The following is a 12,622-nucleotide window of genomic DNA, read 5'->3' as shown; positions in this document are numbered from 1 at the left end:
TAGAGAAAAAATACAACCTTAAAAATATTTTAGGATTTTTAAAAAACATATACCTTTTTACCTTTTAAATTCCTTCCTTGTCTTTACTGACAATTTAAACCAATGTTCAAGTAATAATTTTTTTTATTTAAAAAAATAATAAATACATTTTAATTTAATTCTTCATTTTAGCTCATGTTTTTTCGACGAAGAATATTTGTGAAATATTTCTTCAAACTTATTATGATTAAAATTCAAAAACAATATTCTGGCAAATCTAGAAAATCTTTAGAATGTAATTTAAATCATATTTCAAAGTCTTTTGAATTTCATTTAAAATTTTTGTTCTGGAAAATTTAGAAGAAATAATGATTTGTCTTTGGTTAGAAATATAGCTTGGTCCAATGTGTTATATATTCTAACAAAGTGCAGATTGGATTATAAGCTATTTAAAACATGTCATCAAAATTCTAAAATGAATCTTAATCAGGAAAAATTACTAATGATGTTCCACCAATTCTTTTTTTAATTTTTTCAAAAAGATTCGAATTAGCTAGTTTTTCTATTCATTTTTTTCGGTTGAATTTTGAATTTTAAAGAGTTGAATTTGAAGATAAACTATGTTTCAAAACATTTTTTTCATTTTTTTCGTGTTTTATCCTCTTTTAAAAAGTTCAATTAAGTGTTTTTTTCATCATATATTCCCTACAAAAAACCTTCCGTAAAGGGAAAAAATATACGATGGAATGACGGATAGAAATACCCATTTTTTATATATATATATATATATATATATATATATATATATATATATATATATATATATTGAGCAAATTGGCTATTTCTGGCAATTTATTTAAGTGTGTATCAAACTGGTAACCCTTCGCGTTAATCAGTACCCAAGAAGTAGCTCTTGGTTTCAAAAAGGTTGGTGACCCCTGATAGGGGTTAGTTATACTTGTATAGCGCTTTTCTAACTTCAAGGTCCTCAAAGAGCTTTGACACTATTTACACATTCACCCATGATGAAAGGAGCTGCCATGCAAGGCGCTAACCATGACCCATTAGGAGCAAGGGTGATGTGTTTTTCTCAAGGACACAACGTACGTGACTAGGATTGCGGAAAATGGGGTAAACCAGGAACCCTCAAGCTGCTGGCAAGGCCGCTCTACCAACCGATTCTTTAGTAACGCAGTATTTACTAGTACCGGTATACCGTAAAATCCTAGTCCAGACTAGAGTACCCAATCTAAGGCTATCTCCACACGAACACGTAGAGTCTCAAAAACACATATTTGGGGTTAACAATCTCCATCCACACAAGTATAGTTTCAAAACTATCTATGTATACACAAAAACACATACACCTGCTGTCATGCACAAGTTGTCCAATCAGAAGCCTGAAAAAAGTAGCAATAGCTGACTTGGTGCACCATTACACCTCCTCTTATGTTTATTTTGATATACTAGACCAAGGGTAGGGAACCTATGGCTCTAGAGCCAGATGTGGCTCTTTTGATGACTACATCTGGCTCTCAGATAAATCATAGCTGACACTGCTTAACACAATAAGTAATTAATAATTTTGCTGGTAATCACAGTGTTAAAAATAACGTTCAAAATACAAAACATTTTCATGCATTTTAATCCATCCATCCATTTTCTACCGCACCTGTTCAAGCAGTCTCATTATTGATAAGAAGTATTTTATTTATTATTGGTTAGCTTCAGAATAAAAATGCTATTAAAAATAATAATAGACTTATTGTACTCTAAAACTGTTGTTATTCATTAAAAATGCATGCATTTAGTTGTATTCACTGTTAAAAAATATTAGGGGAGGGGGTGTCGCACTAATATACAACAAAAACTTTAACTTTAGTCCTAACTTAAATAATAAATATAAATCGTTTGAGGTGCTTTCTATGAAGTCTGCCACACCTCTGCCTCTGTGCCTGGCCGTTATCTACCGCCCCCCAGGGCCATATTCGGACTTTATTAGTGAATTCTCAGAGTTTGTTGCTGATCTAGTGACGCACGCCGATAATATAATTATAATGAGGGACTTTAATATCCATATGAATACCCCATTGGACCCACCGTGCGTGGCGCTCCAGACTATAATTGATAGCTGTGGTCTTACACAAATAATAAATGAACCGACGCATCGCAGCGGTAATACGATAGACCTAGTGCTTGTCAGAGGTATCACCGTTTCCAAAGTTATGATACTCCCGTATACTAAAGTAATGTCCGATCATTACCTTATAAAATTCGAAGTTCAGACTCATGTTCGGCAAGCTAATAATAATAATAACTGCTATAGCAGCCGCAACATTAATGCTGCCACAACGACGACTCTTGCGGACCTACTGCCCTCGGTAATGGCACCGTTCCCAAAGTATGTGGGCTCTATTGATAACCTCACTAACAACTTTAACAACGCCCTGCGCGAAACCATTGATAGTATAGCACCGCTGAAGTTAAAAAAGGCTCCAAAAAGGCGTACGCCATGGTTTACTGAAGAAACTAGAGCTCAGAAATTATTATGTAGAAAGCTGGAACGCAAATGGCGCACGACTAAACTTGAGGTGCACCATCAAGCATGGAGTGATAGTTTAATAACTTATAAACGCATGCTTACCTTAGCTAAAACTAATTATTACTCAAATCTCATCCGCATTAATAAAAACGATCCAAAATTATTGTTTAGTACAGTAGCATCGCTAACCCAACAAGGGACTCCTTCCAGTAGCTCCACCCATTCGGCAGATGACTTTATGAAGTTCTTTAATAAGAAAATTGAACTTATTAGAAAGGAGATTAAAGACAATGCGTCCCAGCTACAACTGGGTTATAGTAACACAGATACGATTGTATATGCGGCGGATACTGCAAATATCCAAAATAGTTTCTGTCGTTTTGATGAAATAACATTAGAAGGATTGTTACAACGTGTAAATGGAATAAAACAAACAACATGTTTACTTGACCCACTTCCTGGGAAACTTATCAAGGAGCTTTTTGTATTACTAGGTCCATCAGTGCTAAATATTATAAACTTATCACTTTCCTCGGGCACTGTTCCCGTTGCATTCAAAAAAGCGGTTATTCATCCTCTCCTTAAAAGACCTAACCTCGATCCTGACCTCATGGTAAACTACCGACCGGTGTCTCACCTTCCCTTTATTTCGAAAATCCTCGAAAAAATTGTTGCAGAGCAGCTAAATGAGCACTTAGCGTTTAACAATCTATGTGAAATCTTTCAATCCGGTTTCAGGGCAAATCACTCGACTGAGACAGCCCTCGCAAAATTGACTAATGATCTATTGCTAACAATGGACTCTGATGCATCATCTATGTTGCTGCTCCTCGATCTTAGCGCTGCTTTCGATACCGTCGATCATAATATTTTATTAGAGCGTATCAAAATACGAATTGGTATGTCAGACTCAGCCCTGTCATGGTTTAACTCTTATCTTACTGATAGGATGCAGTGCGTCTCCTATAACAGTGTGACCTCGGTAATGTGTGGAGTTCCCCAGGGTTCGGTCCTTGGCCCTGTACTCTTCAGCATCTACATGCTGCCGCTGGGTGACGTCATACGCAAATACGGTATTAGCTTTCACTGTTATGCTGATGACACCCAACTCTACATGCCCCTAAAGGTGACCAACACGCCGGACTGTAGTCAGTTGGAAGCGTGTCTTAATGAAATTAAACAATGGATGTCCGCTAACTTTTTGCAACTTAATGCCAAAAAAACGGAAATGCTGATTATCGGTCCTGCTAGACACCGACCTCTATTTAATAATACAACTTTAACATTTGACAACCAAATAATAAAACAAGGTGACTCTGTAAAAAATCTGGGTATTATCTTCGACCCAACTCTCTCCTTTGAGTCACACATTAAAAGCGTTACTAAAACGGCCTTCTTTCATCTCCGTAATATCGCTAAAATTCGCTCCATTTTGTCCACTAAAGACGCCGAGATCATTATCCATGCGTTTGTTACGTCTCGTCTCGATTACTGTAATGTATTATTTTCGGGTCTCCCCATGTCTAGCATTAAAAGATTACAGTTGGTACAAAATGCGGCTGCTAGACTTTTGACAAGAACAAGAAAGTTTGATCATATTACGCCTGTACTGGCTCACCTGCACTGGCTTCCTGTGCACTTAAGATGTGACTTTAAGGTTTTACTACTTACGTATAAAATATTACACGGTCTAGCTCCAGCCTATCTTGCCGATTGTATTGAACCATATGTCCCGGCAAGAAATCTGCGTTCAAAAGACTCCGGCTTATTGGTGATTTCTAGAGCCCAAAAAAAGTCTGCGGGCTATAGAGCGTTTTCCGTTCGGGCTCCAGTACTCTGGAATGCCCTCCCGGTAACAGTTCGAGATGCTACCTCAGTAGAAGCATTTAAGTCTCACCTTAAAACTCATCTGTATACTCTAGCCTTTAATAAAACCTCCTTTTTAGACCAGTTGATCTGCCGCTTCTTTTCTTTTTCCTATGTCCCCCCCTCCCTTGTGGAGGGGGTCCGGTCCGATGACCATGGATGAAGTACTGGCTGTCCAGAGTCGAGACCCAGGATGGACCGCTCGTCGGGACCCAGGATGGACCGCTTGCCTGTATCGGTTGGGGACATCTCTACGCTGCTGATCCGCTTGAGATGGTTTCCTGTGGACGGGACTCTCGCTGCTGTCTTGGAGCCACTATGGATTGAACTTTCACAGTATCATGTTAGACCCGCTCGACATCCATTGCTTTCGGTCCCCTAGAGGGGGGGGGTTGCCCACATCTGAGGTCCTCTCCAAGGTTTCTCATAGTCAGCATTGTCACTGGCGTCCCACTGGATGTGAATTCTCCCTGCCCACTGGGTGTGAGTTTTCCTTGCCCTTTTGTGGGTTCTTCCGAGGATGTTGTAGTCGTAATGATTTGTGCAGTCCTTTGAGACATTTGTGATTTGGGGCTATATAAATAAACATTGATTGATGATTGATTGATTGATTGATTGATATGGCTCTCACGGAAATACATTTAAAATATTTGTCTTTCATGGCTCTCTTAGCCAAAAAGGTTCCCGACCCCTGTACTAGACGTACAATTACAGTATCTTTAGAACCAGCCTGCACGTACACAGAATCCTGGGAACATTATTAAAGACTGAATGCCCGCCTGTGCTGCTGAAACCCAACACCGATAGAATTATAACATGTCCAGAAACATAGTGATGTATTACATGTGCAGTGAAGTCTACATTATTTCTAAAATCAGCACACACTAACGAGCCAAGGAAACGATTTTGCATGTTTAGGTGTCTATATAAAGCACACGGACGTGCATGTGCCACTGCAAAACTCTCATGGAATTACAAAGCATGTAATCATTGATGTAGTGATATGGTACTTGTGCAATTAAGAGTATATCGTCTTTAACATCAGTACACATTACCAGGAGGACGCTACATTGTTTTTGTTTGTTTTTTGCTTGGTCGCTTTTTACGCGCGTGATAGGATACATACCTAACTTGTCCCACCCATCTACAAGAGGAAATTAAATGGTTGGATTTTGTTTCTTACAACAATTTTGTCTGGTTTTCATTCGTCTGGTTTACTGAGGGCTAAGGGGATGAGTGAAGATGATACTATAGTGCATCGTGTCCCTTTTTCAGCGGATTTCTTTGCTATTGCATCATTTTCTCATTTTTTAATATAATATTTTTGTCAGTTATTGAAATTTACTTTCTCAACTTAAAACAACTTGATTTGAGGGGGGAAAACGTTAATTTGAAGAGGCTTTGCTTCTTCTTGCCCCTCAGTAGATCCAGGCCTACGTGTGCAATGCAACTGTAAATTCTGAAAGAATACGAAAACCTGTTGGAGTCTGCAGAAGACTTGAAACTAAGGCGATGATTCACCTTCCAGCAGGACAACGTCCTTAAACATGAAGCCATTTAAAAAAAAACATTTATGTACATCCATCCATCTATTTTCTACCGCTTGTCTCTTTCGGGGTAAAACATTTATGTACTGAACAAAAATATAAACGTAACAGTTTTGTTTTTGCTCCCATTTTTCATGAGTTGAACTCAAAGATCTACAACTTTTGCTATATGCACAAAAGACCTATTACACTCAAATATTGTTCACAAATCTTTCTATACTGTGTTAGTGTGCATTTATTCTTTGCCAAGATAATCCATCCCACTTTACAGGTATGGAATATCAATATGCTGATTAAACAGCATGATTATTGCACAGGCCTTAGACTGCCCACAATAAAAGGCCATTCTGAAATGTTACTCTATTATCTTGTTGTGGGGCACATCCATCCTTTGTTGTTATCATTTCTAATACAAAATAGTGTATAGTTCTAACTTATATCTGTTAGTACACTCAATATGTAAGCGCTAAAAACTACAACATGGATGACGAGGAAAACATGCTGTCAAAGTGGAGGCATGTAAATGAGACCGCTCGCAAATCCTGAAGAGACAGTCAGAAAATGGCTTTAAGGTGGTCTGTAAAACATAATGTATATAACATTTTGACCATAGAACCACCATTACATGTTATGTAAACCACAACAAAGTGTTTTAAATGTAGGAAAAACCGTAACATGACCCCTTAAAATGGGTTGTCGACGTACAGTGTCGACTTAAACGGGATCCACTATAATCATGAAAAATGATGCGAAATACATTCTTGAAATGTTTTACTTTAAATCTACTGTATATGATATACTGCATGTGTTATATATGGGCTCCTGAAATGAAGTCGCTTTTGTATAACAACCATTGAAGTAAAGTGAAGTGAAGTGAATGATATTTATACAGCGCTTTTTCTCTAGTGACTCAAAGCGCTTTACATAGTGAAACCCAATATCTAAGTTACATTTAAACCAGTGTGGGTGGCACTAGGAGCAGGTGGGCAAAGTGTCTTGCCCAAGGACACAAACCCAGTGACTAGGATGGCGGAAGCGGGTATCGAACCAGCAACCCTCAAGTTGCTGGCACGGCCGCTCTACCAACCGAGCTATTCACACTCATATTTTCACTGTTTCTAAATGAAAAGCATCAAAGCCAGAATACATGCAATGTGTCTTTGTACACTTAATATTGACCACTTTCACAATATATCAGTTGGATATCTCACGTTAAACATAAAGCAAAACACTTTCAGTCCTAAATCAATGAAACTACATTCTGGACCGAACACACCCTCTATACCAGGGGTCGGGAACTTTTATGGCTGAGAGAGCCATAAAAGCCAATTATTTTAAAAAGTATTTCCGTGAGAGCCATATATATTTTTTTAACATTGAATACAATTAAATGCGTGCATTTTTAAGTAAGACCAAGATTTTTAGAGTATAATAACACTCTTATTCTTTTTAATAACACTGCTATTCTGAAGATTACCAACAATAAATAAAATACTTCTAACCATTAATGCGACTTCCTGAACAGATGCGGTAGAAACCGGACGGATGGATTAAAATGCATAAGAATGTTTTATATTTTGAACGTTATTTTTGACACTGTGATTACCAGCGGAATTATTTGTTACTTACCGTATTAAGCAATGTCAGCTCAGATGCAGTCATCAAAAGAGCCACATCTGGCTCTAGAGCCATAGGTTCCCTACCCCTGCTCTATACTGTACTGTTCTTTAATATTACCATTTGTGAATTATTAAAACTTTTTATTTACTAACTTTACTACAAAAAAAAGAGGATTATGTAAATGCATCATGCTAGTTATGGAAAATATGAAAAAATGTATTCCTAAAGTAAACAATTATAGAATTAACTGATCTGGTGTATTTTCAATCCCACAAAATCATACACAAAACAAATCTATACAACTTCAGTTAGTCAAACAGAGAAAAATGTTAGGTGTGAAAAACACTAACCTATTTGTTATTAACCGTTTTGGAAGAACTTATGATGTCTTATAAATAAAACGTATGATTGTTTTTTGGAGACACCTAGTGGTCACAATGATTCATTAAGTCAAGCTGCTGAAGTTGAATGATGCAGACACATTTAGTACTGGCTATTTTCAAATAAGCTTATGCCTTGGAGACTTTGTATGTGCAAGCAATATGCAGCTATAATTATTTAGTACTTGTTTATATTGACAAATCTGCTGTTTTAGACTGCAATATTGTTCAATTGAAGACATTTATTACACATTTCTAGCTTGTGCGCTATTGTGTGCGTAGCTGTTGCGTAACTGCTCGGTCCGTAGCCTATAACTTACCATGTTTACTTTTAGTAAATGACTTGACTAAAATACAGGAAAACACCAACTTTGTGTGCTTATTGGAGGACATTTAGGTGGTAACTGGCTGTCCAGCTTTGCACAAGTAAACACGCTGCAGGACTGCTTGTATCGGATATTTTATCACACATTTTATATGCAATAAATATAATCTAGTGCACATGTAGAGTATATATACACATATAATCCTGTTTTGTGCTGATGTTGGATCAGGACACAACGAGTACTGATATTAAGCAATTTCATATACACATAATTTACATTTAGTATACCTGTAGTTTATTATACATTCTGTACCTATTTATCACAGAACAATGTTTAAATCAACTTTGACTGCTTTAAATATTCATTTAGAAGCTAGATCGATAAACTGTTATACCTTGATATATCAACCCAATAACAGAAAGTTGTCTTTAGTTTTGTTGGTTTCAATGCAGACGTGCGGTAACATCCTGACACTTCCAATGTGTCCTTTTAATGGGTAGCTTCTCAAACCGTCTGTGTAATAATCATCAATAGCATATACACTACTGCTATCTAGTGTCACAAATCTGCAACTACCTTCAAATCTTCGTAAATTATTTTATTACCTTACATTCTAACTGACTAACAGACACCTTCTCCACTGATAAATAGCACCCTTGGTGAGTTGGCAATTGTTTTAATGTATTTATTGGCAGGCTTAAATAAGCCAAAAAAGGCATCAATAATTATCAATATTGGACAATATAAAAAAATAATATCATGACATAATTTTTGACCTTATCGCCAAATCCTATGCTCACAGGAAAAAGCCTGTGGATTTTATGGGGAAATACTGGCAGCTCAGTCGCCACAATTTCATCATAAGAGTAACAGCTTCGATTTTTGATTTAGAGTAATTTGGTTTAAAAAAAATAAAAACTGTTTTTTTACAGTAAAATTCTGGTGACTGAGCTGCTAATATTTTACTGTAAAACTAAAAAGTTGTAAAAATAACCGTATATTTTGCAGATAAAAACAAATGTCTGCTCAGTCGCCTGAACGTTATGGTAAAAACAAGAGTCGCGTTTTTCTGATTTATAGTAATTCAGTGTAAACGCCACCATTAATGTTAAAATTCTGGTGACTGATGCCAGTATTTTACAGTAAAAAAATAAAAGTTATACTTTCTGTATTTAGATTAATGCTCTGTAAAAACAATGACCATAGATGTTGCGGTAAAAAAAAAGGATCACTAGGATGATACTGTAAAAATAACAGATGCATTTGTGTTGGATCCACTATGGATTGAACTTTCACAGTATCATGTTAGACCCGCTCGACTTCCATTGCTTTCGGTTACCCAAAAGGTGGGGTCCTTTCCAAGGTTTCTCATAGTCATCATTGTCACCGACGTCCCACTAGGTGTGAGTTTTCCTTGCCCTTATGTGGGCTCTACCGAGGATGTCGTTGTGGTTTGTGCAGCCCTTTGAGACACTAGTGGTTTAGGGCTATATAAATAATCATTGATTGATTGATTTTTCCGATTTATAGTAATTTGGTATAAACACCACCATAAATTAGCACATATTGGGCATGAGCTCCCAGTATTTTACCGTAAAGATAAAAGTCATTTTTTTAATTTATAGTAAAGCAGTGTAAAAACAGCAACCATAGATTTTGCCATTACAAAATAGAACTTCTGTCGCCAGAATTATATATAAAATATAAATATAAAATAAATATAAAAATATAAAATATAAAAGTGATACCGTTCCCCAGTTTACATTGATTCCGTGTAGAAAACATTGTAAATTTTATGATAACATTTTGGCGACCTAAATGCCTTTTTTTTTTTTTTTTACAATAAAAGTTATACGATTTTCCATTTACAGTCTAGAACTGTAAAAACAATGATTTTAGATTTTAGGCTGAAAAAAAACGAAGTAGCTCCTTTTCCAGAATTTTACTGCATAAGTGGTATTGTTTTTCCATGTACAATAATTCCCTGTAAAAACTACAGTAAACACTGCATTTAACATTATTGCACACTGCTTTCACACACACTTAAAGGCCTACTGAAATGAGATGTTTTTATTTAAACGGGGATAGCAGGTCTATTCTATGTGTCATACTTGATCATTTCGCGATATTGCCATATTTTTGCTGAAAGGATTTAGTAGAGAACATCCACGATAAAGTTCGCAACTTTCGGTGCTAGGAGAAAAGCCCTGCCTCTACCGGAAGTCACAGATGATGATGTCACAAGTGTGTGGGCTCCTCACATATTCACATTGATTTTAATGGGAGCCTCCAATAAAAAGTGCTATTCGGACCGAGAAAACGACAATTTCCCCATTAATTTGAGCGAGGATGAAAGATTTGTGTTTGAGGATATTGATAGCAACGTACTAGAGAAAAAAAAAAAAACCTGATTGCATTGGGACGGAATCCGATGTTTTTAGACACATTTAGTAGGATAATTCTGGGAAATCCCTTATCTTTCTATTGTGTTGCTAGTGTTTTAGAGTTTAATAGTACCTGATAGTCGGAGGTGTGTCCACGGGTGTGTTGATGCGCAGTGTCTCAGGGTAGTCGACGGCAGCTATGGACCACACAAGCTCAGCTGATATCCGGTAAGAAGCGACTTTTTACCACAATTTTCTTACTGAAACCTGCTGGTTGACATTCCGTCGCAATTCATATTCGCTTGACCGCGCTCTGATCCATAGTAAAGTTTCACCTCCAGGAATTTTAAACAAGGAATCATCGTGTGTTTGTGTGGCTAAAGGCTAAAGCTTCCCAACTCCATCTTTCTACTTTGACTTCTCCAGTATTAATGGAACAAATTAAAAAAGATTCAGCAACACAGATGTCCAAAATACTGTGTAATTATGCGGTTAAAGCAGACGACTTTTAGCTGTGTGTGTGCGCAGCACTCATATTTCCTTAAAACCTGTGACGTCTTGCGTACACAACGTTTTCAAGACGAAACTCCCGGGAAATTTAAAATTGCAATTTAGTAAACTAAAAAGGCCATATTGGCATGTGTTGCAATGTTAATATTTCATCGTTGATATATAAACTATCAGACTGGTGGGTAGTAGTGGGTTTAAGTAGGCATTTAAACACTTCCTATGCTCCTAAAACACTTCATAAACTCTCACACTGACATCATTTTGACATTAAACTTGAAGGGGTACTCAACTACTAAAGTAGTCAGTCTTACTTGCATGCACTGAGACCTCAGTGGAAAAACATATTTTATCCTTTCCTTTTTTCTCTAAAAAATAAAAACAGGAAGTAATCAATAATAAAACTGAGACACAGACCACGATTAAATAAGAGCCAATTCTTTCTACTCCTTTTCACACATCTTCTTGAATATAACTTTGTTGAGCAATGTTGCCAATCAACTATGTATCACCCACAAATGTCAGCAATGTTTAGCAAAAAGGAGGTGAACTATTGTTATGAGCAAATGTGCAAAGGCACTTAGTTGTTCTTTGCACTGCATGCAAAACATGATTCCCACATGCATATTTATGTTTTTGGTGTCTATTACCTCCGTGTTGTGTAACCTTCTGGAGCCCGGCGACGAGTCCCAGTAGAAAGCCCGTAAAGCACATCTGGACAGCGAACAACTCCTTTCGCTTTCTCCGCCTGCCTTTGCTCCTCCGCCGGCTCAGCATCACTCCGACTCCGACGGTTGTCTCTGGCATCCCTTCTCCCTCCACGCGGGCCATGACACGCTTGTTTCCGGCGAGGGTTCCGGTGGATGCCCGGATGGTGCTGCTGGTGCTGGTGGTGGTGCAGAAAGAAGGTGTGATGAGAGCTGCAGGTACAGATGTGACTGTCTTCTTGGCGATAGCGTCTCAAAGTACAAGCTAGATCATGTTACATCAAGATAAATCCGGTTAAGACTTTCAAAATAAAAGACACCACAAAGCTGACATAACAAACCAAGCTATACTCGATCAAAATGGTAACGTATTGGAACTGACATTGTGTAATCCTAATCATAAAAATTTAATTTAAAATAAACTTTTCTTTTTAGAGTAAATTATATTATATACAGTGGGGCAAAAAAGTATTTAGTCAGCCACCGATTGTGCAAGTTCTCCCACTTAAAATGATGACAGAGGTCTGGAATTTTCATCCTAGGTACACTTCAACTGTGAGAGACAGAATGTGGAAAAAAAAATCCAGGAATTCACATTGTAGGAATTTTAAAGAATTTATTTGTAATTATGGTGGAAAATAAGTATTTGGTCAACCATTCAAAGCACTCACCGATAGAAGGAGGTTTTGGCTCAAAATCTCAAGATGCATGGCCCCATTCATTCTTTTCTTAACACGGATCAATCGTCCTGTCCCCTTAGCAGA

The 12,622-nt window shown here is 37.2% G+C and overlaps 1 protein-coding gene across 1 annotated transcript in view; it reads right to left on the bottom strand.

The window, feature by feature from the left end:
* The window catches only part of LOC133559364 (sodium/potassium/calcium exchanger 3-like), a 323,976-nt gene extending 311,873 nt beyond the window's left edge, over positions 1-12,103 (bottom strand). Inside the window, exon 1 of the mRNA XM_061911072.1 lies at positions 11,802-12,103. Within this exon, the coding sequence (XP_061767056.1) occupies positions 11,802-11,982 (181 nt within the window). The 5' untranslated portion in view covers positions 11,983-12,103. The remainder of the gene's footprint in view (positions 1-11,801) is intronic.
* Positions 12,104-12,622: the final 519 nt, after the last annotated feature.

This window comes from Nerophis ophidion, linkage group LG09 (genome assembly GCF_033978795.1).
Source record: "Nerophis ophidion isolate RoL-2023_Sa linkage group LG09, RoL_Noph_v1.0, whole genome shotgun sequence".
Classification (NCBI taxonomy): domain Eukaryota; kingdom Metazoa; phylum Chordata; class Actinopteri; order Syngnathiformes; family Syngnathidae; genus Nerophis; species Nerophis ophidion.
The sequence above is the reverse complement of the archived record's forward strand: the minus strand, read 5'-3'. Positions and strand labels throughout refer to the sequence as shown.